This window comes from Lithobates pipiens, unplaced genomic scaffold, assembly GCF_037356315.1.
Source record: "Lithobates pipiens isolate NorthernLeopardFrog02 unplaced genomic scaffold, aLitPip1_a1.2 Scaffold_30, whole genome shotgun sequence".
NCBI classification, from domain to species: domain Eukaryota; kingdom Metazoa; phylum Chordata; class Amphibia; order Anura; family Ranidae; genus Lithobates; species Lithobates pipiens.
Genome location: NW_027507791.1, coordinates 26,074,379 through 26,102,211, shown reverse-complemented (window position 1 = coordinate 26,102,211; position 27,833 = coordinate 26,074,379). Strand labels below are relative to the sequence as shown.

At 50.1% G+C, this 27,833-nt stretch overlaps 1 protein-coding gene and 1 long non-coding RNA gene across 2 annotated transcripts; one reads left to right on the top strand and one right to left on the bottom strand.

Moving 5' to 3' along the window:
* Nucleotides 1-1,610: 1,610 nt before the first annotated feature.
* On the top strand, nt 1,611-26,084 carry LOC143942466 (uncharacterized). The gene is made up of 3 exons (XR_013264781.1): nt 1,611-2,968; nt 23,745-23,836; nt 25,758-26,084. It is a non-coding gene; the product is annotated as an uncharacterized LOC143942466 (long non-coding RNA).
* LOC143943384 (uncharacterized) lies at nt 7,587-10,640 on the bottom strand. The gene is made up of 2 exons (XM_077465118.1): nt 8,790-10,640; nt 7,587-8,690 (listed from the first exon to the last, which is right to left on the bottom strand). The coding sequence occupies exons 1-2, from the start codon at nt 8,889-8,891 to the stop codon at nt 7,587-7,589; spliced, it is 1,206 nt and encodes a 401-aa protein (XP_077321244.1). The 5' UTR covers nt 8,892-10,640.
* Nucleotides 26,085-27,833: the final 1,749 nt, after the last annotated feature.

Genomic DNA, 27,833 nt, shown 5'->3' with positions numbered 1-27,833 from the left:
CGCATATCACCGCAGCGCCGTCTGGCTCGGCGCCATAAAAAAGTAAAAATCAGGGACGCCTTTCTCTGTTTCTCGCAGGTAATGATGACCAATAAAATGAATGGGCGGAGCTACCCGATATCACAGATCTGAGCTCCTCCTTCTCCACTGCACATCACAGTCCTCAAACCCTCCCCCACCCCCCACCACACTACTAACCGCCTCCCACCTGCCATATAGACCAATGACAGCGAAGCGGAGCCATGTCATATGACCACGCCCAGTTTAGGCTCTTCACCCATGTGATTGGCTGTGTCCAATCACAGCTGATCCCATGTAAACAAGGAAATAAAATATATAAAAAAGGGGCGGTCTTTTTTAGTTTTTTTATTATTTTAGAAAAGATAAAACCCCGCCCAACGGTGATTAATTATCACCAAGAGAAAGTTCTATTTGTGTGAATAAAATGTGTAGAGTTTTGTATGACCGTGTAATTGTCACTCAAAGTGCGACCGCCATGAAAGCTGCAAATTGTGCTGGGCAGGAAGGCGGGGGTGGGGGGGTCTGGATGGAGGGTGGGAGCTGCAAGATAGTGATTGGCTGCTTGGATGAAGGGCGGTCCTAGCAACCAATCACTTGCTTGATAACCTTGGGCAGCTCCCGCCCTCCATCCACAACAGTCCTCCCTCCCGCTGTCAGCTCTGTGAGGAATACTGAGTGACGATTGGTGGAAGAAAAGGCTCCTAAATGCTGTGACAGCTGAGACTCCTCCCACAGTCTGCCATCTAGTAATGCCTGATAGAGGAGTCACACCACGGGGGGAGGAGTCACACCACGGGGGGAGAAGTCACACCGCAGCGGGAGGAGCCACACCGTGGGGGGAGGAGCCACACCACGGGGGAGGAGTCACACCACGGGGGGAGGAGTCACACCGCGGCGGGAGGAGCCACACCGCGGCTGGGTGGAGTCACCCCGCGGCTGGGGAGAGTCACCCCGCGGCTGGGGAGAGTCACCCCGCGGCTGGGGAGGGGTCACCCCGCGGGGGGGGGGTCACACTACGGGGGGAGGAGCCATACTACGGGGGGAGGAGCCACACCACGGCTGGGGGGAGTCACACCACGGGGAGTCACACCACGGGGAGGAGGAGTCACGGGAGGGTGGGGAGAATCACACCACGGGGAGGAGGAGTCACGGGAGGGTGGGGGGAGTCAGTGGATGGTGGGAGGAGTCACGGGATGTGGGAGGAGTCCCTCGATGGTGGGAGGAGCCACACGATGGTGGGAGGAGTCCGTTGATAGTGGGGGAGTCACGGGATGGTGGGAGGAGTCATGGGATGGTAGGAGAAGCCACGCAATGGTGGGAGGGGTAACGGGATATTGGGAGGAGTCAGTGAATGGTGGGAGGGCCACAAGATGGGAGGAGTCCATTGATGGTGGGAGGGGTCACGGGTTGGTGGGAGGAGACGGTGGGAGGGGTCACAGGTTGGTGGGAGAAGACAGGAGATGGTGGGAGGAGTCACGGTATGGTGGGAGGAGTCACGGTATGGTGGGAGGAGCCACAGCAGCCTAGAGGCGATTCAGTTCGCATTGTGCGCTATATAAGTATTTCATTTATTCATTCATTCAGGATTGTGTGAGGAGCCACGCGATGGGAGGAGGAGACAGGGGATGGTGGGATGACCAGGGGATGGTGGGAGGAGTCACGGGATGGTGGGAGGAGTCAGTGGATGGTGGGAGGAGCCACAGGTTTGTGTGAGGAGCCACGCGATGTTGGGAGGAGCCACGCGATGTTGGGAGGAGTCAGGGGATGGTTGGAGGAGTCACGTGATAGGAGGGGTCAGTGGATGGTGAGAGGAGTCACGGGATGGTGGGAGGAGCCACGTGATGGGAGGATTCAGTGGATGGTGAGAGGAGTCACGGGATGGTGGGAGGAGTCGTGGGTGGAGTCACACACTGGAAGATGTCACAGGATGTGGGAGGAGCCACACAGTGGTGGGAGGAGTCAGTTGGTGGTGGGAGGAGTCAGTGGATGGTGAGAGGAGTCACTGGATGGTGGGAGGAGCCATGTGATGGGAGGATTCAGTGGATGGTGGAAGGAGTCGTGGGAGAAGTCACGGGATGTGGGAGGAGTCAGTTGGTGGTGGGAGGAGTCAGTTGATGGTGGGAGGAGTCACAGGGTGGTGGGAGGAGTCACACGATGATGACAGCAGTCAGTGGATGGTGGGAGGAGCCACGGGGTGGTGGGAGGAGTCACGCAGTGGGAGGAGTCAGTTGATGGTGGGAGGAGTCACTGGGTGGTGGGAGGAGCCACATGATGGTGGGAGGAGTCAGTGGATGGTGGGAGGAGCCACGCGATGAGAGGAGTCAGTGGATGGTGGGAGGAGTCACATGATGGTGGGAGGCGTTACGGGATAGTGTGAGGAGCTATGCGATGGAGGGAGGAGTCACTGGATGGTGGGAGGAGACAGGAGATGGTGGGAGGAGTCACACAATGGTGGGTGGAGTCACACGATGGGAGGAGTCAGTGGGTGGTGGGAGGAGTCACTGGATGGTGGGAGGAGTCACACAGTGGGAGGAGTCAGTGGATGTTGGGAGGAGCCACGCCATGGAGGGCACCTGATGTAAGGGGCACTGTTATGGGGCACCTGATGTAAGGGGCACTCTGTTGGGGGCACCTGATGTAAGGGGCACTCTTATGGCGGCACCTGATGTAAGGTGGTTCTATTACTTACAATGTGGATGTGATTGGCTGACGTTTGTGTTCTTTCTTTGTCTTCCATCTTGTTTCGGGTACAGATAGTTGTTGGTGGAAGGACGGAATAAAAGGGTCCAGCCAGTGAAGGGGGAAGAGCTCAGAGTAATGGAGAAGAGGAGTGTCCTGCAAGGCAGAATCCGGGGCTCAGAGAAGACCGCTCACCATCAACATCTCCAAGGCCAACACACCACTGGAAGCTCTGAGGATCAGCACTAAACAGCTGCCCCGCTAGGAGGTAAAGCCTAACCTACTAACAATGTCTTTGCTACAAGTCACCCCCCAGTATCTGCTGATACCCCACATAGTTACAGGTCACCCTCCATTCTACCCATACTCTAGGCCACCCTCTGGCCCAGTCTGTAAATACTACAGATCACCAGTTATCAGGACCATCAATAGGGGGTACAGGCAGCACTTCCCATTGGGTCAGCAGGTGGTGGAACAGAAGCTGTCTGTGGATAGGTGGGGGCTGTCAGGTCAGCTTTCCAGTGCCCCATCATTTCTAATGGCAGCCCAGTCTTCGTCCGGAGGGTTCAATATTGAGTTTGCCCTTTGCAGCTATAACAGGTTCACCTCTTCTGGAAAGGCCGTCCACAAGGTTTAGGAGGGTGTCTATGGAAATGTTTGACCATTCTTCCAGAAGAACTTTTGTGAGTTCAGGCACTGATGTTGGACGAGAAGGCCTACCTCGCAGTCTCCGATCTAATTCATCCTAAAGGTGTTCTATGGGGTTGAGGTAAGGACTCTGTGCAGGCCAGTCAAGTACCTCCACTCCAAACTCGCTCATCCATGTCTTTATGGACCTTGCTTTGTGCACTGGTGAGCAATCATGTTGGAACAGGAAGAGGCCGTCCCCAAACTGTTCCCACAAAGTTGGGAGCATGAAATTGTCCAAAATGTCTTGGTATGCTGACGCCTTAAGAGTTCCCTTCACTGGAACTAAGGAGCCAAGTCCAACCTCTGAAAAGCAACCCCCCCACCATAATCCCCTCTCCGACACCATAATCCCCCCTCTGACACCATAATCTCCCCTCCCCCCACTCTATAATCTCCCCTCCCCCCACTCCATAATCTCCCCCCCCCCCAACTCCATAATCTCCCCTCTGACACCATAATCTCCCCTCCCCCCACTCCATAATCTCTCCTCCCCCCACTCCATAATCCCCCCTCTGACATCATAATCTCCCCTCCCCCCACTCCATAATCTCCCCTCCCCAACTCCATAATCTCCCCTCTGACACCATAATCTCCCCTCCCCCACTCCATAATCTCCCCTCCCCCCACTCCATAATCTCCCCTCCCCCAACTCCATAATCTCCCCTCCGACACCATAATCCCCCCTCCCCCCTCCGACACCATAATCCCCCCACTCCATAATCCCCCCTCCCCCCACTCCATAATCCCCCCTCCACCAATTGGTTTGGACCAGCGCACAAAGACATTAATGGCTGTGTGTTGAGTTATTTGGAGGGGACAGGAAATGTACACTGTTATACAAGCTGTACACTCACTACTTTACATTTTAGAAGAAGAAGAAATGTGACTGAGGGGTGTACTTACTTTTGTCACATACTGTATATTTACCTAGAAAAATGGTGAGGTGTTCTATACTTATTTTACCCGCTGCTACCCACCTCAATACCAGGCACTTACACCCCCTTCCTGTACACACCAATTTTCAGCTTTCAGCGCTCTCACAGTTTGAATGACAATTACTCATACAACACTCTACCCATATGAAACTTGCGTCCTTTTTTCCACACAAATAGACCTTTCTTTTGGTGGTATTTAATCACTAGTGGGGTTTTTATTTTTGTGCTATAAATTAAAAAAATTTGTTTCTGTCATAAAATTTTTCTAATTAGTAATTATGGGGGGTGTGGGGTGTATGGAGGTGGGAGGTATGTACATGAGGGGTGCGGAGTGTACGGAGGTGGGAGGTATGTACATGAGAGGTGCGGAGTGTATGGAGGTGGGAGGTATGTACATGAGGGGTGTGGAGTGTATGGAGGTCGGAGGTATGTACATGAGGGGTGTGGAGTGTATGGAGGTAGGAGGTATGTACATGAGAGGGGTGTGGAGTGTATGGAGGTGGGAGGTATGTACATGAGGGGTGTGCAGTGTATGGAGGTGGGAGATATGTACATGAGGGGTGTGGAGTGTATGGAGGTGGGAGGTATGTACATGAGATGGGTGCGGAGTGTATGGAGGTAGGAGGTATGTACATGAGGGGTGCGGAGTGTACGGAGGTGGGAGGTATGTACATGAGAGGTGCGGAGTGTATGGAGGTGGGAGGTATGTACACGAGGGGTGTGGAGTGTATGGAGGTGGAAGGTATGTACATGAGAGGGGTGTGGAGTGTATGGAGATGGGAGGTATGTACATGAGAGGGGTGTGGAGTGTATGGAGGTGGGAGGTATGTACATGAGGGGTGTGGAGTGTATGGAGGTGGGAGGTATGTATATGAGGGGTGTGGAGTGTATGGAGGTGGGAGGTATGTACATGAGGGGTGTGGAGTGTATGGAGGTGGGAGGTATGTATATGAGGGGTGTGGAGTGTATGGAGGTGGGAGGTATGTACATGAGAGGGGTGTGGAGTGTATGGAGGTGGGAGGTATGTACATGAGAGGGGTGTGGAGTGTATGGAGGTGGGAGGTATGTACATGAGGGGTGTGGAGTGTATGGAGGTGGGAGGTATGTACATGAGGGGTGTGGAGTGTATGGAGGTGGGAGGTATGTACATGAGGGGTGTGGAGTGGACTGGTATGTCCCTGCACAAAATGACATTTCTAAAGGAATAAAAGTCATTTAAAACTGCTTGCGGCTTTAATGTAATGTCTGGTCCCGGCAATATGGATGAAAATCATTGAGAACAAAGGCATGGGTACCCCGCCCCCAAGCCCATTACCAGCCCCTTTGGGTCTTGTATGGACATTAAGGAGAACCGCACACCCAAATTATAAAAAGGAAAGGCCTGAGGCCCCCAGGCCCTATATACTCAGAACAGCAGTATACAGGCGGTCCAAACAAGACAGGGACTGTGTAGGTTTGTTATTAAGTAGAATCTGTTTGTAATTTTTAACTGGTACATTTTTAAAGTGTAGCTCCAGCCAAAAAATCTATTTTTAAGCTTTTTGGAAAACATAGGGAAGGGTTATCACCCCTGTATAATTTGTTTTGCTGTCTGTGCGCACCTGTTCAGAAGATTTCACCTCACTTTCTGTCCCAATGACAATTGGATTGTTAAAATTTGGGTTTTTTTGTGAAACAAGGAACTCTTACAGGAGAGAATTTCCCTTCCTAGGGGTAGATTTCCTCTCACTTCCTGTTGTCTCCTTCTGTTTGAAAGTAGGAGTTGTTTGTAAGTTGGATGTTTGAAAGTAGGGGCCTGCTCTATATACTCAAAATATAAACGCAAAAATGTGGGCCTTAGGTGTTGGTGTTGCCACAACACTGTAATCCCTCACAGTTACTCTGGGTGGGCGCAGGAACGGGCCCTGCTGTGAAATATTAGATCAAGAATTGTAATTACATGCCCCTGAACAGGGGCAGAAAAATTGGGCCTTAGGCACTGGTGCCACAACACTGCAACCCCTTACAGTTACACTAGTTGGGGCACAGGAATGAGCCCTGCTGCAAAGTATTGCATCAAAAATTGGCCTGTGACCAATTATGGCTCTCTTCGCTGACGCCGCTGTGAGTGGCCAAAGCATGCGGGTCATCGTGCATGCTTGGCCAATCATCAGCCAGCAATGCACTGCTATGACGCAGTGCATTATGGGCCGTGACACGCCGCTCTAATTTGGCACCAACGGACCATAATGTTCGATCTTCCTCTTGAAATCGAAGCTCATCCCTAGTGGTGAAGTATGGGGCAAGATTCCTCACCCTGCTGCCATTCCTCATTATATTTCTTAGAAAAAAGAAGAAAAAAAACACATACAAAGACAATTAAGGTGCGACCAATCTTTATTGGAGATAAATCTATAGATGGAAATGATTGTCGGGCTTCGGAGAACAGTGACGGTTGACCTAGGACTCCTCAAAGGCAGGGCCTTTTTACACTAAGCCTAAACCTTAAGATGATTCAGAGGAAGGCGAAAACCCCCCCGGCCAGATGGGCTCCAAGGGGGGAAAAATTCCTTCCTGACCCCCTAAGGCGATCGGATTGTCCCTGAATCATCAGTCTAGGGTGCCCAGTTCATCTCATATAGAGAAAAAAACCATACATAGAACCATACAGAACATATGTATTGCAGGTATGTATGCAATAAAACACACCTACCTGCTTGTTCACAATCATCTTTGGGGCTCATTCAGAATATATGCATTGAGCATCCGCACAGATCAGCGCCCCCACACTGATCAGTGCCTCCGCCCGCCGCACCGATTCCTTATGTTTTCTGTGCCCAGCCCCCTACAGGAGGACTGGTGGTACCCCCTTATTGGTGGCCCTGGTGGTGGTATGTAGACATGCTGTGTATGATGGTATGCATGGTGCTATATACGCAGGTATGTATGCAATAAAACACACTTGCATGCTTGTTTACAATCATCTTTGGGGATCATTCAGAATATATGCATTGAGCATCCGCACAGATCAGTGCCTCCCCCACTGATCAGTGCATCCGCCCGCCGCACCGATTCCTCATGTTTTCTGTGCCCAGCCCCTACAGGAGAACCAGTGGTACCCCCTTATTGGTGGCCCCGATGGTGGTATGTTTGGTACTAGGTAGGCATGCTGAGTATGGTGGTATGTATGGCCCTATGTATACATTCTATGTATGGTTCTATGTATGGTGTAGGGAGATCATTGCCAGTGTGCCACAATTATCTCACTCAGTACTGCTTGTGTTACCGTCTCACAGCAGGCAAATCTCTTTTGAGGTCAAATACCCTCGGTTGGTGGTGACAAGGCTCTTCCTTCAAATGGTGATGAGGAGGCCCTCTATTAATGTCATTGCCCCTCGGATGGTGGTGACGAGGCTCTTCCTTCAAATGTTGCTGACGTGGCCCTCTGTTAATGTCATTGCCCCTCGGTTGGTGGTGACGAGGCTCTTCCATCAAATGGGGCTGACAAGGCCCTCTGTTAATGTCATTGCCCCTTGGATGGTGGTGACGAGGCTCTTCCTTCAAATGGGGCTGACGAGGCCCTCTGTTAATGTCATTGCCCCTTGGATGGTGCTGACGAGGCTCTTCCTTCAAATGGGGCTGACGAGGCCCTCTGTTAATGTCATTGCCCCTCGGTTGGTGGTGACGAGGCTCTTCCTTCAAATGGGGCTGACGAGGCCCTCTGTTAATGTCATTGCCCCTCGGTTGGTGGTGACGAGGCTCTTCCTTCAAATGGGGCTGATGAGGCCCTCTGTTAATGTCATTGCCCCTTGGATGGTGCCGACGAGGCTCTTCCTTCAAATGGTGATGAGGAGGCCCTCTGTTAATGTCATTGCCCCTTGGATGGTGCTGACGAGGCTCTTCCTTCAAATGGGGCTGACGAGGCCCTCTGTTAATGTCATTGCCCCTTGGATGGTGCTGACGAGGCTCTTCCTTCAAATGGGGCTGACGAGGCCCTCTGTTAATGTCATTGCACCTTGGATGGTGCTGATGAGGCCCTCTGTTAATGTCATTGCCCCTTGGATGGTGCTGACGAGGCCCTCTGTTAATGTCATTGCCCCTTGGATGGTGCTGACGAGGCCCTCTGTTAATGTCATTGCCCCTTGGATGGTGCTGACGAGGCTCTGTGTTAATGTTATTGCCCCTCGGATGGTGGCGACGAGGCTCTGGGTTGATACTGGTTTTCCAGTGGTGAGTATTAGGCCACTGGCTGCAATTCACATTCTCGCTCAGGTAGGAGAAGCCCTCAAATCTCTCCTGCCGGTGTGGAACCTCATCTCTCCCAAAGTCTTCATTTTTAATGAAAGCATCCCCTGGAATTCCTTCCCCCAGGTCTTCCTCATGCATCTGGAAAGAGAAAAAAGTATTTTGTCAATGTTTCTGATCGATAGGGAAATAATCCCTAGAAATCCCCCCATTGTGCTGGGACTCCTCCCGTATACTTACATGTCGATTTGGAAATGGTGGGCGTGAGTTCCCTTTCTCTAGCTCCTTCCAGTCCACCTTGCTGAAGTAGGGGTGTTCTCTGATGTCTCTTACTAGACTCATCCGCAGCTCTTGGTCTTTACATAGGAACTGTAAAAAGGAACAAAATATAATAAGATACACTGGAATAACATGAACAATCTATGAACAATGTAATATTTGATTCTGATTCTCTCTATTATTTTGCCTTCTGACCTGCTACTACATCCTGATTGGATTGGATGGTAGCATGGGGCCTTATTTGTGTCATATTAGTTCAGAATAGTTATTAAAGGAAAGAAACATCAGATATTTTGCAATTAAATGTGAATTAGGAATGTATTAAAAAAGAGATTTCTATGAAATCTGCACCTGCCATGATTTTTCTTATGACTCTGGCAGTCCCAGGGGAGTTCTATATGTTGTCTGTGCACGGAATGTCCCCAGAAATTGAATTCAATGTGTGCGATTGGCCCCATCACTATCCAATGGAACCACCCGGACCGTAAATTAAAAAGGGCTGCTTCTTTCCTTATGACAGGGGAAGGCAGATCCTTCCATTAAGCAGTCAGCTTGCTGAAAGTACAGCTATGACCTCCATCGATATGTGATGGTAAGAAGGTGGAACCATGTTTAATAAAATCCTAATAAGATATAATGTATGCAACAGGGAAAGAACATTGTCACTTAAAAGGTGTAAAATTTCTATGTATACTTACCATCTCTATGACGTCACGGAGATACGGGTTCATGCTATCTGGATAATGCGGTTCCCTTGTGGTCACGATCTTCACTTCTTCCTCTGCGGACTCCCTGCCGGTCAGAAATGGATGTCTGCCGAAAGCCATCTTATACACGATTATTCCCAGAGAGAAATAATCAGCCGCTCCGAAGTATGGAATGTTTTGAAGGGCCTGTAGAAACATAAAGAGAAAAAGAAGGATGAGCTGATTGTTGGGTAGAGGACGGAGACGACTCAATGCTGATATATGGGATCTATGAATCCTCCCAGGACTCCTAAAATTGTGCTCAAAAGACCTCAAACCAAGGCGGAGCTTGTGAATATTGGAGGTGGGGCTTTAGGTCTCACAGAGACACAAAAGGAAATTGGCTGAAATCTTCCAAATTGAGGTAAATTTCACCAGAACAGGTGTGCCCGTTGAAGGTTTCTCCTCCCCTCGTGTTCTGGGGAAAGATCTAAAACTCTAACTTTCTTTCTCAATGACAATGGTCACCAATACAAACCAATGGGGACAAATACCCCTGGAATATTGTTCCAGCCTGGAAACCCACTGAAACCAACCAGGTCACCAGTAAAGAAATTCTTAATTTAGTGAAAAATTACCTCCCTTTAGCTTATCTCTATATCCCATTATAACAAATATTACAATTAGGTCTAATATCAGGTGGAAAGCAAGTATCTTACCTCTGGCGACAAGTACCCTGGTGTTCCCGATTGTCCTTGAATCCTGCTGGACTCCGTGACGCCCATACGTGCCAAGCCGAAATCGGCTATTTTGATGTGTCCAACGTTATCCAAAAGAATATTTGCAGGCTTGAGGTCTCTGTGGATGATCTCCCTAGAATGCAGAAACTGCAGACCACAGATCATTTCTGCTATGAAGTATCTGATGGGGGAAAGAGATAGAGGAATTAGCATCACAAATCATCACAGAGTAATGAAATCTAAAGATGAAATGACTTCCCCCTGTAATACATAGGGGTTTGGATGGACGAGGCTCAGGTGAAGGGGCTGACTACATCACTGGCTGTGGTCAGTCACCCCCGACTCCAGAGTGACCCGTTCATTGATCTTACCTTATGGTGCCCCCAGGAAATGGAGCTACTGCCATGGCACGATGGAGATCCCCTCTGGTCACACATTCCAGGACAAAGGCGAGATGATTCTGTGGGAACACAAGAGATAAAGTTTACATTATAGACATGCAGGATTTCATTTTGTGGAGGAATAGACAGACACACTTAATTTAGGAAAACCGGACAGAGGAACTAAGTAGGCCGCCATTACTGGACTGTTCTTATTGCAATGCTACTTCTGTCTGGTCTGGTAAAGAAATTGGAAGGTGAAAAGACTTACCTTTGTCTGGAACGTTCCAAACAGATGTGTAATAAATGGACACTCCCTGGCTACTTTCAGCACGTCACGTTCTAAGAAAACCATATCACTATCGTCTTCATAATGAATAAATTCTGTCTTTTTCACAAGTTTAACCGCCAGCTTCTGGTCAATGGCGGGATGAGAGGCCAAGATCACCTGCGAACTGGCCCCCTTTCCAAGGACTCCATAACAGGTCATGTGTTCAAAGGAGAGTACACATGACTGGTCCTTGGTGACCACGCTGGATGGTACTTGTGAGGCGATCTCATCATGTGTGCTGCGGATGGATGGATTGTCTAGGTCGCACTCTGGTGGAGTAGCCACGTCTTGGTCGCACTCTGGTGGAGGGGCCACGTCTTGGTCGCACTCCGGTGGAGGGGCCACGTCTTGGTCGCACTCCGGTGGAGGGGCCACGTCTTGGTCGCACTCCGGTGGAGGGGCCACGCCTTGGTCGCACTCCGGTGGAGGGGCCACGCCTTGGTCGCACTCCGGTGGAGTGGCCACGCCTTGGTCGCACTCCGGTGGAGTGGCCACGCCTTGGTCGCACTCCGGTGGAGTGGCCACGCCTTGGTCGCACTCCGGTGGAGTGGCCACGTCCTGGTCGCACTCCGGTGGAGTGGCCACATCCTGGTCGCACTCCGGTGGAGTGGACAGGTCCTGGTCGCACTCCGGTGGAGTGGACAGGTCCTGGTCGCACTCCGGTGGAGTGGACAGGTCCTGGTCGCACTCCGGTGGAGTGGACACGTCCTGGTCGCACTCCGGTGGAGTGGACACGTCCTGGTCGCACTCCGGTGGAGTGGACACGTCCTGGTCGCACTCCGGTGGAGTGGCCAGGTCCTGGTCGCACTCCGGTGGAGTGGACACGTCCTGGTCGCACTCCGGTGGAGTGGACAGGTCCTGGTCGCACTCCGGTGGAGTGGACAGGTCCTGGTCGCACTCCGGTGGAGTGGACAGGTCCTGGTCGCACTCCGGTGGAGTGGACACGTCCTGGTCGCACTCCGGTGGAGTGGACACGTCCGGGTCGCACTCCGGTGGAGTGGACACGTCCTGGTCGCACTCCGGTGGAGTGGACACGTCCTGGTCGCACTCCGGTGGAGTGGCCAGGTCCTGGTCGCACTCCGGTGGAGTGGACACGTCCTGGTCGCACTCCGGTGGAGTGGACACGTCCTGGTCGCACTCCGGTGGAGTGGACACGTCCTGGTCGCACTCCGGTGGAGTGGCCAGGTCCTGGTCGCACTCCGGTGGAGTGGACACGTCCTGGTCGCACTCCGGTGGAGTGGACACGTCCTGGTCGCACTCCGGTGGAGTGGCCAGGTCCTGGTCGCACTCCGGTGGAGTGGACACGTCCTGGTCGCACTCCGGTGGAGTGGCCAGGTCCTGGTCGCACTCCGGTGGAGTGGCCAGGTCCTGGTCGCACTCCGGTGGAGTGGACACGTCCTGGTCGCACTCCGGTCGAGTGGACCCGTCCTGGTCGCACTCCGGTGGAGTGGACACGCCCTGGTCGCACTCCGGTGGAGTGGACACGTCCTGGTCGCACTCCGGTGGAGTGGACCCGTCCGGGTCGCACTCCGGTGGAGTGGACACGTCCTGGTCGCACTCCGGTGGAGTGGACACGTCCTGGTCGCACTCCGGTGGAGTGGACACGTCCGGGTCGCACTCCGGTGGAGTGGACACGTCCTGGTCGCACTCCGGTGGAGTGGACACGTCCTGGTCGCACTCCGGTGGAGTGGCCAGGTCCTGGTCGCACTCCGGTGGAGTGGACACGTCCTGGTCGCACTCCGGTGGAGTGGACACGTCCGGGTTGCACTGTGGTGTGCAGTCAATACCGCGTACACCTACAATAAAAAAAGAGAGGAATTAGATTTAGCACCTTCACCTACATTTCATATATTTTTCTTTGTAGAACATCAAATTATGGAGAGAAGAGATGAAAACGCTGGTGCCAGAGACCATGAATAAACTCTACAGGACAGGGACACAAGGAGGACTAATGTTGTACTTTGTATAAAAATGCTGGTTTCCTGCCACTCATCCCGACCCACTGGTTGGCAATAATGGCATGAAAAGTCAGAGGGGCTGGTAGTACCCTGCCCGTAATCAGCCTGCCCATACATGGTTAGAATCTTGGCTGGTCCTTGCTTAGCCGGGTGAGATTGGAAGTGTCTATGGCCGGCTTTAGGAGCGCAGACACTTCTAATGACAGCACTTGGGGTAAAGGCATAGTGCATATTAAAATGCTGATGGATAATGAATTAGTGCGGTTTTATTTGTGTTGGTTTTGTCCGTCTGTCTGGCCTTGTTTACAAGGGTGATGAGGCCCATATAACATGAATGGGACGTTTCTACAACATCTGTATCTTCCAGGTGCTGCATGCAGGCAGTCCATTGACAATGAGTAGAACGCACAGCTGCACGCACGCAGCCACTTCTCCTAATATGACATGCACTGTCTGCATTCAGGGCCATTCGCCCACACCCAGGACCGCTGGGTCCTGGGTGTGGGCGCTTGGCTGGGTGGGCTTGGTGGGCATTGATAGGTGGCACTGATGGGCATTGATAGGTGGCACTGGTGGGCACTGTTACTCTATAAATGAGGCATAATCGCCTCTTCCTTTTCAGGGTCGATGTCCCTTTAAGATGAGCCGGTGATCGGCTTTGTTCTTCTCCTGTCAGCAGAGGAGAAAAAAAAACGATCACTGAGCTTTTGTTTACATCATGTAATGAGCCGTCATTGGCTGATAACTGATCACATGATAAGGGGTCGGGATTGGCCCCGTACTCGGATCGGTGGTCTTCCGAGTCTCAGTGACTCTGTGATCACGGCGCCCTCCGCAGGGAGCGTGCACAGGGGGATGTCATATGACGGCCTCCCGGGAATTCACATCCGCGCTGTGCCCGTCATTTGCCCACAGCGCGGATGTCAGGGGGTTAAACAGGTGGTGAGGAGGCAATATAACACCTTCTTGCCTCCTGTCAAATGCCCTCTGAAGAGCGACTTGAATGTGGATTGCTGTTCAGAGGGCACAACATGTTTAAATGAGCCCTAAGGCAGTTCATACAATCCGTTATTCTTTGTCCATTCAGTAGGGAACAGGAGGGACTATTTCATGTTTTCTTTGGGGCACTGCTAAGTAATCTTCTGGTTTTCAACAAGTACAAAATCCCGGGGAGACGGTGCCAATAAGAGATCTATAACCGTCCATCTGCGTGTGTATGGACCTCCCAGTAGTGTGCAGACGTGGATTGTTGGGGATGAAAACAAAAGATTGACATACATGACTACAGAGGTGCAATCACAATGAGGCCATCAAAGAGAAAGCGGGGGAGGGATCTAGGTCCCATGTGGGATGGTCATGGGGGGCGGCATTATCCGCACTGCCCATGGGGGGAGCGGCATTGTCCGCACTGCCCATGGGGGGAGCGGCATTGTCCGCACTGCCCATGGGGGGAGGGGCATTGTCCGCACTGCCCATGGGGGAGCGGCATTGTCCGCACTGCCCATGGGGGAGCGGCATTGTCCGCACTGCCCATGGGGGGTGGCATTGTCTGCACTGCCCATGGGGGGGGCACTGGGGGGCACTGAACCAATTGGCACCTTTGTTTTGTTTTTTGTGGGTTTACAACCACTTTAAATATTGCTTATAAATGTGTGTTTATTAGGATTGTACAATAAGTACATGGGTTGTGTGTATGTCAGGGGTTGACAAATTTGCTTTGAATTTAGGAGCCAGTTTTTGTTTTTTTAGAGTGGTATGGATTGTCAGCTCCCGGGGTAAGGCCACTCATTTTCACCCCCTATCCCTAACTCACAATGGAGCACCCAGTCAATAACTCCATTGAAACGCTGTTACATCAGGGTTATGGGCTGACCAGAAAGAGAGTAAGGCTGGCAACAGATGGAACTGGCTGGCACTGGCAGGTACGTGGAACTGCCAGATGGCATTGGCAGGTGACACTGGTTTGGCACTGGCAGGTGGCACTATTGGCACTGGCAGGTGGCACTATTGGCACTGGCACTGATTGGCAGGTGGCACTGGTTTGGAAGTGGCAGGTGGCCCTGGTTGGTGATGGCAGGTGGCCCTGGTTGGCGGTGGCACTAGTTGTCACTGGCAGATGGCACTGATTGGTGGTGGCACTGGTTGGTGTTGGCAGGTGGCACTGGTTGGCGGTGGCACTAGTTGCCACTGATTGGTGGTGGCACTGTCAGGTGGCACTGATTGGCAGTGGCAGGTGGCACTGATTGGCGGTGGCAGGTGGCACTGGCAGGCACGTGGAACTGCCAGATGGCATTGGCAGGTGATACTGGTTGGCATTGGCAGGTGACACTGGTTTGGAACTGGTAGGTGGCACTGATTGGCGGTGGCACTGGTTGGTGGATGCAGGTGGTATTGATTGGCGGTGGCACTGGTTGGCACTAGCAGGTGACACTGATTGGCGATGGCACTCGTTGGCACTGGCAGATGCCACTGGTTGGCGCTGGCAGGTGGCACTGGCAGGTTTTACACTGAGCTCTCTATTACTGAAATGTAACAGAGGAGCTGTCAGAATTGAGCTTAAAGCGGAGCTCCACCCTAAAGTGCACCTTCCGCTCATTGGAACCCTCCCCCCCTCCGGCGCCACAATTGGCACCTTTCAGGGGGGAGGGGGGTGCAGGTACCTGTACAGTACAGGTATCTGCACCCACTTCCGGCGTAGATTCTGCAGAAGCTACACCCCTTTCCGAAGGTCCCCCGCTGCCTGCTGGGAAACACACGGATCCCAGAGACAGCGGGGACCATCCTTATTGCGCAGCGCGACTCGCGCATGCGCAGTAGGGAACCGGGAAATGAAGCCAAAAGGCTCCACTTCCTGGTTCCCATACCCAAGATGGCAGCGGCAGCACCCGAGAGACGATCGAGAGATCAGCTTCGGGTGCCGACATCGCGGGCGCGCTGGGCGGGTAAGTGTCATTGTTTTAAAAGTCAGCAGCTGCAGTATTTGTAGCTGCTGGCTTTTTAAAAAAAAAATGGCGGACTCCCGCTTTAATGTCGGAATGGGCGGGACTCGGCCGGGGTGTGAAGCTGACAAGTAACAGAGAGGCGGTGTAGTGTCATATTTTGCTCCCTGAACATTGAAGCTCGGGGATAGGGATGAGGACACTGAACATTGAAGCTCGGGGATAGGGATGAGGACACTGAACATTGAAGCAGGGGGATAGGGATGAGGACACTGAACATTGAAGCTCGGGGATAAGGATGAGGACACTGAACATTGAAGCTCGGGGATAGGGATGAGGCCACTGAACATTGAAGCTCGGGGATAAGGATGAGGACACTGAACATTGAAGCTCGGGGATAGGGATGAGGACACTGAACATTGAAGCTCGGGGATAGGGATGAGGCCACTAAACATTGAAGCTCGGGGATAAGGATGAGGACACTGAACATTGAAGCTCGGGGATAGGGATGAGGACACTGAACATTGAAGCTCGGGGATAGGGATGAGGACACTGAACATTGAAGCAGGGGGATAAGGATGAGGACACTGAACATTGAAGCTCGGGGATAGGGATGAGGACACTGAACATTGAAGCTCGGGGATAGGGATGAGGCCACTGAACATTGAAGCTCAGGGATAGGGATGAGGACACTGAACATTGAAGCTCGGGGATAGGGATGAGGACACTGAACATTGAAGCTCGGGATAAGGATGAGGACACTGAACATTGAAGCTCGGGGATAGGGATGAGGACACTGAACATTGAAGCTCGGGGATAGGGATGAGGCCACTGAACATTGAAGCTCGGGGATAAGGATGAGGACACTGAACATTGAAGCTCGGGGATAGGGATGAGGACACTGAACATTGAAGCTCGGGGATAGGGATGAGGACACTGAACATTGAAGCAGGGGGATAAGGATGAGGACACTGAACATTGAAGCTCGGGGATAGGGATGAGGACACTGAACATTGAAGCTCGGGGATAGGGATGAGGACACTGAACATTGAAGCTCGGGGATAGGGATGAGGACACTGAACATTGAAGCTTGGGGATAGGGATCTCTGCTTTGCTTGTCAGTGTCACACACAGTGCGCAGCCGCAGAGTGTGGAGGAGGGGGGAGGGGGTCAGTCATTGTTAATAGTGATAGTGAGTGGGCTGGTGGCAGCTTAGGCGCCAGGTTGTGATTTCTGGTGGCATTGGTGACCTGGCGCCTGGGGTTTGTGGAGCCCTGGTGTATGTCTTGTGTTGATTGTAACTAAAAAATGTCATAAAAAAGGACTTGATTTAAAAAATATTAAAAAAACATTTGTACCTATGGGAATGTGACCCCAAAACATTTTTTTGAAAAAAAAAATTTCTTTGAAAAAAAAAATATTTTTTGAAAAAAAAAAAAAAATTTTTTTGAAAAAAAAAAAAATTTTTTTTTGAAAAAAAAAATATGAAGAAAATAATATACTTTGAAAAAAAAAAGTGAAAAATTTTTTTAAAAAAAAAAAAAAAAAAAAAAAAAAAAATTTATAAAAAAAAAAAAAATCTTTGAATAAAAACACTTACCAATCTCAGTGTCTGTATCCCGGTGATGTCTATTGGCTTTACAGCCGGAACCGAAACATCGAACGACGGCTCTGAAACAGCCGCGCACAAACGCTCGGGTCCTCTTCAGCTTGGAGGGCTTTTTGGTTGGGGTATCTGCAGGCTGGTCACTGACACCTCCTACCATGGCCCTTCCTTTGCTGGGTTTCTCTTTGATGTTTTTCAGAGAAACAATCTGATTACATTTAAATCGGTTCATTATTAAGAATAAAGAAACTCGCTTTAAATGTATGACAACAAATATTGCAATGAAATTGAATTGACCGAAATCAAATCCAATAATATCACAAGGTATCTCTCAGGAGAGATAAAAGCCAACCTCACTTGTCAGTGGACAGTCAACTTCTGATGAATTCTGCCCCAGCGTCTGAATATATAGGGGGACTCAGCCAATGAAATCACAGCGACTTTGGCTCAGCCAATCACAGTGACTTTGGCTCAGCCAATCACAGTGACTTTGGCTCAGCCAATCACAGTGACTTTGGCTCAGCCAATCACAGTGACTTTGGCTCAGCCAATGAAATCACAGTGCAGTCATGTGACTTTTTTTTTTTTTTTTTTGAAAAATTAACTGACGATTTTTCTTAAAGGAGCCAGTATACGGATGTAATAGGGATATACGGCTCCTGGAAGAACATGTTATTGTGAATGAGATTTAACCCTTACAGTCCCATGGCTGAAATAAAGATCTCTATTCTTATGATAACATTGTGAATGGAGCCTTAGAAATCCTCTCCGCACATCAAATCTTTTCATTTCTTTTATTTTATCATTATTACACACCAATTATTTCTCCATGAGGGGGGGAGGGGTGATGAGCCTCACGCTGCTCCCCGGGGCCGCCCGCCGTGTGAAGATCCGTACCGCGCTCTACTAACCAATCACAATTGATAACGGAAGTGACGTTCAGTCGCAGCCATCTTACTATACCCCGCACTCCTCTATAGTAAGCATACACTGAGAAGGCGGACATCTTGTTACACCCACCGGAGTTTGATGCATAAATAGAGTATTTAGAAATCGGAATGTTTGGATGTTACATTTTAAAAGCCGCGGCAAACCTGCCCACCTCACACGTTTGCTAATGTGACAGAAAACTCTGAGTTCAGTCCGTGGGATTTCACCATATAACCTCCGATTTTGTGTTTTATAAAAAGTGTAAAATGCAAAACTCTGGTGGGTGTAACAAGATGTCCGCCTTCCCCCCCCCCTTCTCGGTCTATCCTCACAGTGGAGGAGTGCCTGGTGTAGCAAGATGGCGACGACGGATCGTCACTTCCGTTACTAATTCTGAGGGGTCGCGGAATCTGACGGAACACCGGAGCCAGCGCTGCAGCGGTCAGTCCGCCCGATTCTCTTGTATGAAATCTTCACTCTCCACCCTTTGTCTCTCAGCTCCTCCCCTATCACACAGGCTCCACCCTCCTCGCACTCATCTCCGTGGTAACCGTACACTGCAGGGGGAGGAGATAAGAGACACAGCCCCACCCCTCATTCCTCCTCTCTGTTTACTAATATGGAGGCGTCCAATCAGCGGCGGGACAAGTGACCAGCAAGGAAGGTGGGGCCAGTAGCGGAAGGGGCGGGGCAGGGATTGAAACGCACAGTGTCTGGTAGTCATGATCATCTCTCGCCAGGTTAGACCCCGAAGTATCGAGGGGGAGGGGGAGTGTCCACTATAGAGGGTCCCCCTCCCCCAACACACACAGAGGACCAATCATAGGCTGAGCTCTACTACCATCCCCCATCATCCCAGGAGGGACCCCAACTCTACTCAGCTATACAGAGGGGGAGGGGCAGTGTGAGAGGGAGGGGTGTCAGGTGAGGGGGAGGGGTGTAAGGTGAGGTGATGAGGAGTATTGATGGGAGGTTCTCTGTCGCTCTTCATGTGTCGGTGCTCTTCGATGAGGTGGGGGTGTATTTCTCGGAGGGGGAGGGGTGTAATGAGGAGTATTGATGGGAGGTTCTCTGTCGCTCTTCAGGTGTCGGTGCTCTTTGATGAGGTGGGGTGTATTTCTCGGAGGAGGAGGGGTGTAGTCTGGAGGAGTATTGATGGGATGTTAGGGGATGGGATGTTGGTAGGGGGCACACTTTAGTGGCACTGGTAGGTGACACTGATGAGGCACGGGTAGGGGGTTACACTTTAGTGGCACTGGTAGGTGACAATGATGAGGCACGGGTAGGGGGCACACTTTAGTGACACTGGTAGGTGACACTGATGAGGCACGGGTAGGGGGCACACTTTAGTGGCACTGGTAGGTGACACTGATGAGGCACGGGTAGGGGGCACACTTTAGTGGCACTGGTAGGTGACACTGATGAGGCACGGGTAGGGGGCACACTTTAGTGACACTGGTAGGTGACACTGATGAGGCACGGGTAGGGGGCACACTTTAGTGACACTGGTAGGTGACACTGATGAGGCACGGGTAGGGGGCATACTTTAGTGGCACTGGTAGGTGACACTGATGAGGCACGGGTAGGGGGGCACACTTTAGTGGCACTGGTAGGTGACACTGATGAGGCACGGGTAGGGGGCACAGACTAGCGGCACTGGTAGGTGACACTGATGAGGCACGGGTAGGGGGCACACTTTAGTGGCACTGGTAGGTGACACTGATGAGGCACGGGTAGGGGGCACAGACTAGCGGCACTGATGGGCACATATTGGGACCGATGTCCCTGTAACAGAAGCTGGTTACTGGCTGCTTTATTTTCTCCTTCCGCTGATTGTGAGAATAAAAAAGCAGATAATCGGCTTCTGTTTACTTCTGTGATCAGCTGTTGGCTGAGAGCTGATCATGTGATAAAGTGCCGCAGCGATTGGCTCTTTACCCTGTTCTGTGATCAGCTGAGTGGGAAGAACTCGATGATTGGAGAGCGCGCCGCAGGGGGCACGTGAGCGGCACCATCACGGGAGGACATCTGTGGTCTCCCTCCCACTACCGGAAGGCCGCGCTGTAACAGTCTTTCTATAGCGCCGGTGGAAAGTAGTTAACGGCTTGCCGACCAGCCGCCGCGGTTGTACTGCGGAAACGCGGCTCTGCGAATCGCCGTCATGTTACGTTGCTTCCATATTCAGCCACTAGGGGCGCGCGTGCTCGTCCATGAAACCGATGCCATCACCCGGAGAACAGCGATCTGTGTGTTTCTTATCTGAGGGGAGAAGAGACAGATCATCTGTTCACACAGAGTATGAAGAGCCATCTGTCATCTCCCCTACACAGTCCCCTCCCCCCCTTCAGTTAGAACATGTAGTAGAGGACGCATTAACCCCTTGATCGCCCCCTAGTGTTAACCCCTTCCCTGCCAGTGACATGTTTACAGTAATTGATGCATATTTATAGCATTGATCGCTGTATAAATGCCAATAGTCCCAAAAAATGTGTCAAAATTGTCCGACGTGTCCGCCATGTTGCCGTCCCGGTAAAAGTTGCAAGTCGCCGGCATTACTAGTAAAAATAATAAAATAATAAATATGCCATAACTATCCCTATTTTGTAGACACTTTACCTTTTGCGTAAACCAATCAATATACACTTATTGATTTTTTTTTTTTTCTACAAAAATATGTAGAATACATGTCGGCCTAAACTGGGGAAAAAATATTTTTTATATATCTTTGGGGGATATTTATTATAGCAAAAAGTAAAAAAAACATTGCTTTGTTTTATTTTTTGTTTTCAAAATTGTCGCTTTTTTTGTTTATAACGCAAAAAAGAAAAAATGAAGAGGCGATTAAATACCTCCAAAAGAAAGCTCTATTTGTGGTGGGGGGGGGGGGCATTTATTTATTTATTTATTTTTGGATGCTACGTCACCCAACTGCATAATGGTCAGTTAAAGCGACGAAGTGCTGAATTGCAAAAAGTTCTCTGGTCAGGAGGGGGGGTAAAATCTTTCGGGGCTGAAGCGGTTAAAGTGGTTGTAAAAAGAAAAAGCACCTGGGTGCAGCAGCCCCCTCCTTATACTTACCTGAGCCAGTAATGTGCAGGAGGTCAGTGGCTCTCCCGGGTCTCTTCTCATTCATTGGCTCTGTATACTGTCAATCTGAGATAATGAGAGGGGGGGGGGGGCTGAGCTGCACTCTGTGACTGGGCACACCGAGCAATAACTTGGGATGGAGCCCTGCTCAGGTGCCCCCCAGAGCAAGCAGCTGGGAAGGTCTGTAATTATGAACTGGTAATAACGGGAAGAACTACTCATGAAATAGATCTTTCAGATGGTGAGTTGGGCGGGGGGCGGTAAAAACAGGCATCTGATGTAGTTTTGCAGTCTGGATGTTTGGGACTGAGCAGTATAGAGGTATATAGTGTAAGCTTTGTGCTGTCAGTGTGATCTCCCGCCCCGGGATTGGAGAGGTCTGTGCTGCTCACATAACATTGTCTCGCCTCTTCTGGCTGATTTCTGAGGTGCTGCGGCCCGATTCCTCCCATGATCACAATTAGGGTTGTCACCTTTTCTTCACCTCAAACCCAAACACTTGATCGGTGCACACCAATTTTTATTATAGTATAAACTATAGATATATTTTGGTATTAAATAATATTTCTAATCATATGAAGTTAATAACAAGAGTCCCCCTTTACGTCAGAGTCCACGGAGTCCCCCCTTTTATATCTGAACTCACAGAGTTCCCTTTCACTCTAAGGGGGGACTCTGCAGACTCTGATGTAAGGGAGAATTCTGGGGACTCTAACATAAGGGATGCTCTGGGAACCCTGATTTAAGGGGGGACACTGAGAACACTGATGTATGGAGAGAACCCTGATTTACCTTAGTGTACTCTCTCAGAGGCAGGAGAGAGAAGGGGTAGACTTCAGACACGGAGGGATGGTGAGCTCACTCACCCTTTGGAAGTCAGCACCTCTCATCCAAATGTATCTGAGGCTGCTGGGCTTCAAATTTTCGGCCCCCACTTTCCTTTTTCTGAGGCACAGCACCAGGCATTGGAATGTGGGCAGACAAAGAGGAGTAGGGGGTGGGGGGAAGAGGTGCAGATTGAGCCCTCTCTCCTCTCCTGTCTGTGTGTGTTTTGTTGGGGAAGAGGGAATTGTTAGTGCTGGCTTTGGGCTGTGTGAAAGAGAGTGTTACAGACACTCTCAGCTTAGACAACTGCAGCCAGCAACCCAGCTGGGAGGCCATAGTACAGTTTAAATAATGTGTCTGGGTCTCAGACAGTCTGAAACCCGGACACATGATTCCAAACCCGAACTGTCCGGGTGAATCCTGGACAGGTGGCAACCCTAATCACAATAGTCTCTCTAGGGCTGAAACAACTAATCCATTATGAAATGAATCGATTCCTATTTTCATAATCGATGAATCGGCCGGTAACCTAATGGGTTAAAAAAACCTAAAATGAGCCCTTTATAATACAAAGATAGCAAATAATCGCTACTATAAATATTCCTGTCACTGTTCTAAAGTAAAAAATGAACCCCTTTCAGTAGTGATTATCGGCTTTTTCTACTATAAAGGGCTCATTTTAGTTTTTTAGTTTTTAACCCCATTATGTTACTAAACGCGTTAGACCCGGTTCACATCTATGCGTTTTTGGTGCTTTTTGCAGAAATGCACTGCAGTTCATTTCCATGGTTTCCTATGGGACACGTTCACATCTGAAAGGGGCGGGGACTTTTAAACGCAAAATAATGCTTTATTGGTTCAATATACTTCAATGGAGAAGCTGCAGAAAAGCGTGTCATGTGTTTTTGCAGCAATTTGTGTGCCCAAAAAAAATGTAAAAATACAAATTGCAGAAAAATCACGTGCGCAAAAATCAAAACGCACAGCAAAAGGCACTGCAGAAACAGATCAAAAGCAAACTGCATAGGTGTGTACCGAGCCTTGTGCTGACCACACCGATCAATTTTCAGATGAGAATATTCAGACTAAAAATCTTTCTACATTCGCTGAATGAAAGAATTTTGTGTGAAATTTTCACTTGTTTTTAAAATGAAGGTAATATCTGAATGAAAACCACATCCACTGTCTGAAAATTCCTTCCACTAAGACCTTTTCTGTTATTTCTACATTTTCCCCTCACTGTGGTTGAAAATGAACGTCAATTTGATCCACATTTTTTTTTTTAAGGTTATTAAGCGATTAATCGGCCAACTAATGGATGGTGAAAATAATGGTTAGTTGCAGCCCTAATTCTCTCCCAGTGTTGCTGGGAGAAACCTTGAAACACAACGTACATCCTCCAAGCTAATGAAGCCAATCCTCTTTTATTCACAGATGTGTCCATCACCAACGTTCGCCATCCCAGCTTCACCATTCATGCAGAAGTTTGCTTATGGAACCCGTGTCAGCGTTTACCTGATGAAAAGGTCAGCTCAGCATTCATCATCTTGTTTTGTCGGAGAATAAAGGTGGGGGGAGGGGGAGAATGTTCCAAAATAGATGACAAAGTAGGACGTGTTACTAGTCAGCAAATCTAGGACAGGTAAGTCCTGCATATTGGTGACTACATATCGGAAGTGAAGGCCGGGTTCACACTTGTGGGAATTGGATGAGGGTTTCCCCGCATCCATTTCACATGACGGGAGAGTGTGACCGGCTGTCATTGGAGCCGCTTCACACATCTCCGGGGCGGCTACAGAGCGCACTGCAGAAGGGTCCGGTGTGTCTTTGGCTGTTTTCAGGTCTGAATTGAGGCAAAATTCTGCCCCCCCCCCCCATAAAAACGGAGAACAGGGGCGCTCCACAAACCATGTGAACCCAGCCTTAAATCGGAGCTCCGCCCAAAAGGGATGTACTGCTTTTACCACCCCCCATTACCTAGTTTCAACAGGTTCCTGCACCCACTTCTGCTTGGGCAGAAGTTCTCACCCCTCCCCCCTGCGATTTTCTGGGAAACGTCACAGGTCCCAGAAGATTGCATGACCTGTGGAGAGGCAGCCGCCTTTTCCAGGCTTTACTGTCTCAGGGCCGCTCTGTGCAGTTAAGTAGTATAACATGTTCTTCTAAAGTCTGTGGTTTTTTGTTTATTGAAAAACATAATTTTAAGGTTCAAAGCAAGTTTCTCGGCCCCCTAGTATTTCTGGCTGTGGCCAATGTAAGTAAGGGCTAATCATTTATGTAGAATTTACAGAAGCAGCTGGGACTGGTGTCTAGCTATGGGGAGGAGTGGAGGATCAGCCCTGCTTTAACCACTTAAGGACCGCCTCGCGCCAATATATACATCGGCAGAATGGCACGGCTGGACACAATCACGTACCGGTACGTGATTCTTTAAGTGCCCAGCCGTGGGTCGGGAGCGCGCGGCTGGCTCCCGACCCGGTCCTGTGATCTGTGGCCGCGGGACCAGCGGACCCGATCGCCGCTGGTGTCCCGCGATCGGGTCACAGAGCTGAAGGAGGAGGAGAGGTCTGTGTAAACAAGCCTCTCCCCGTGCTTCCCTGAGGGGCTGTCACCGATCGTCTCTTGTTCTGGGCGCGTCTCCGATCTCAGTAAAGAAACATCGGCTCTTTACCCATGTGATCAGCTGTGTCCAATCATATGTAAACAAGGAAATGGCAGTTATCTGCTTGACTCTCTCACTGAAAGAGTGGGAGGAGAGAGCCGATCAGCAGCATTTCCTCACAGGGGAGACCTGTACATATCATCGGTGCCGCCCCATCTGTACCCCATTGGTGCCGCCTCATCTGTGCCCCATCGGTGCCGCCTCATCTGTGCCCCATCTGTACCCCATCGGTGCCGCCTCATCTGTACCCCATCGGTGCCGCCTCATCTGTACCCCATCGGTGCCGCCTCATCTGTGCCCCATCTGTACCCCATCGGTGCCGCCTCATCTGTACCCCATCGGTGCAGGAGAAAAATGACTTATTTACAACATTTTCTAACAGAAACAGACTTTTTTTTGTTTGTTTGTTTTACAATATTTGGTCTTGAGTATTGAGGTGGTTAATGGCCCCTTTTCATATCCACCAAATCCTCTACAATTCTGCGGCAGTGCTTAGTATTATTCTTAAAATCAATCCCTGTGTCCCCATGGAGCTCCTTGGATTTCAGGCCCCTAAATGTGTCACATCTTCTTCTGTCTAATGGACAACGAAGCTCTTGATTGGAATGTCAAATGCTAGTTTGTACTGGTCCGAGGAGCTGGCATTTTACAGCTGTGTGATGGGAGGAAGATGATTTTCTTTTTCTTTAAACTCCCATCAAGTAGGGCTATGTGGTAGACTTTAAATTCTGATTCTGATTGTGCCGTCTGTAATCAATAACTGTTCATCTCCATTCTCTGTCCAGAGGAATCCTTCATGGATGACTTTGATGAGGGCGCTTATTACGAAGCTTTGGGCACGAGACCGGCACTTAACATGGACAAGCTGGATGAGTCCTACCAGAAGGTGATTGAATTGTTCTTCGTGTGCACCAGCGAGAACCCCAAGGAACGGCCTTCTGCACCTCCAATTGTGGAGGCCTTGGAAGCGCAGGGGGTCAAGTAGTCATTTAGAATTCTGTTTAAAGGTTTCTGTTGGAATGGTTTTAATGTTTTTAACTATGAGAAGGCAGCTTTGTGTTGCTGTAATGTTTTCTAGAATGGTAGATTAGAGCAATGGTGAGCTCTGCTCTTCATCAGAGGTACTAATGCTGCCATATGAGGCTAGAAGTAAACTCAGCAGTTATGTCCCACGTAGCAGGTCCCTGACATCATGTATGTCATTCCAATGTGAAAGTATTGCTGGCCTTGCTGTATATAGCACTGAGGCACACAAACCTACCTCTAGCCAATGATGGTGCCACCTTTTGGAGTCTTCCTGAAGACACTTCTGCTGCCCCCATCCATCATGGTCACATCCTATAAGGCACATGCCCAGCCCAGCTTTTATTTTAGAATAACTGTGGCAACCAGGTATTACAAGGGTGTTTGGGTGCTGGAGGTAGGGTTTGATTTGTACAAAACCTAAACGTGATACAAGGTGCACTTTCATATGGGGGGAAAGTGTAAATGGAGAGTTTACTTCCCACTTTACCTCCAGCAACCCCTTTGCAGTTCTCTACACATAACTGCAGCAAACAGCCCTCAAGTACCTATTGACTTATGTAAGCTGCCCTAAGGTCCTACCAGGCTGCTGTATGCCAGATACTTCTAGTTCTGAGCCATGGTTGGGATTTCTTTGTAAATCTGAGACATTGATTGGCTGCTCAGACCAAGGAAGATACTTTTTGGGCCTTTGCATAGCATAGAACCTGTTCCTCCTGCCCTACTAGAAGTATTAAAGAAAAAAGCTGGAGGGAGTTTGCTTGTAGGCACGGCCTGCTGTCCTCTCCAAGATGGCTGCCTGGAGCTCATAGCAGAAGATGATTAGTCTTTAGTAGGTTCCTGCTGGTGTTTTGTCAGATTAGGCGAACCGTCAAAGTGTAACGCAAGTGACGTTTCGTCGCCGCCATCTTGCTACACCCCGCACTTGTCCCTAGTGAAGATACGGTGAGAAGGGGGAAAGCAGACATCTTGTTACACCCCGTACTCCTCCACGGTCAGGATACAGTGAGAAGGGGTAAGGGGACATCTTGTTACACCCCGTACACCTCCACAGTAAGGATACTGTGAGAAGGGGGTAAGGGGACATCTTGTTACACCCTGTACACCTCCACGGTAAGGATACTGTGAGAAGGGGGTAAGGGGACATCTTGTTACACTCCGTACACCTCCACAGTAAGGATACAGTGAGAAGGGGTAAGCGGACATCTTGTTACACCCTGTACACCTCCACAGTAAGGATACAGTGAGAAGGGGTAAGCGGACATCTTGTTACACCCTGTACACCTCCACGGTAAGGATACTGTGAGAAGGGGGTAAGGGGACATCTTGTTACACCCCGTACACCTCCACAGTAAGGATACAGTGAGAAGGGGGTAAGGGGACATCTTGTTACACCCTGTACACCTCCACAGTAAGGATACAGTGAGAAGGGGTAAGCGGACATCTTGTTACACCCCGTACACCTCCACAGTAAGGATACAGTGAGAAGGCGTAAGCGGACATCTTGTTACACCCCGTACACCTCCACGGTAAGGATACAGTGAGAAGGGGTAAGCGGACATCTTGTTACACCCCGTACACCTCCACAGTAAGGATACAGTGAGAAGGGGGTAAGGGGACATCTTGTTACACCCCGTACACCTCCACAGTAAGGATACAGTGAGAAGGGGGTAAGCGGACATCTTGTTACACCCCGTACACCTCCACAGTAAGGATACAGTGAGAAGCTGTAAGCGGACATCTTGCTACACCCCGTACACCTCCACGGTAGGATACAGTGAGAAGGGGTAAGGGGACATCTTGTTACACCCCGTTCACCTCCACAGTAAGGATACAGT

Excerpts from the sequence above, each read along its gene's own strand:
- LOC143943384 (XM_077465118.1), bottom strand. The coding sequence starts at position 8,891 with ATGAGTCTAGTAAGAGACATCAGAGAACACCCCTACTTCAGCAAGGTG. Across the intron at positions 8,691-8,789 it reads CACCATTTCCAAATCGACAT|ATGCATGAGGAAGACCTGGG; the intron begins GTAAGTATACGG and ends TTCTCTTTCCAG.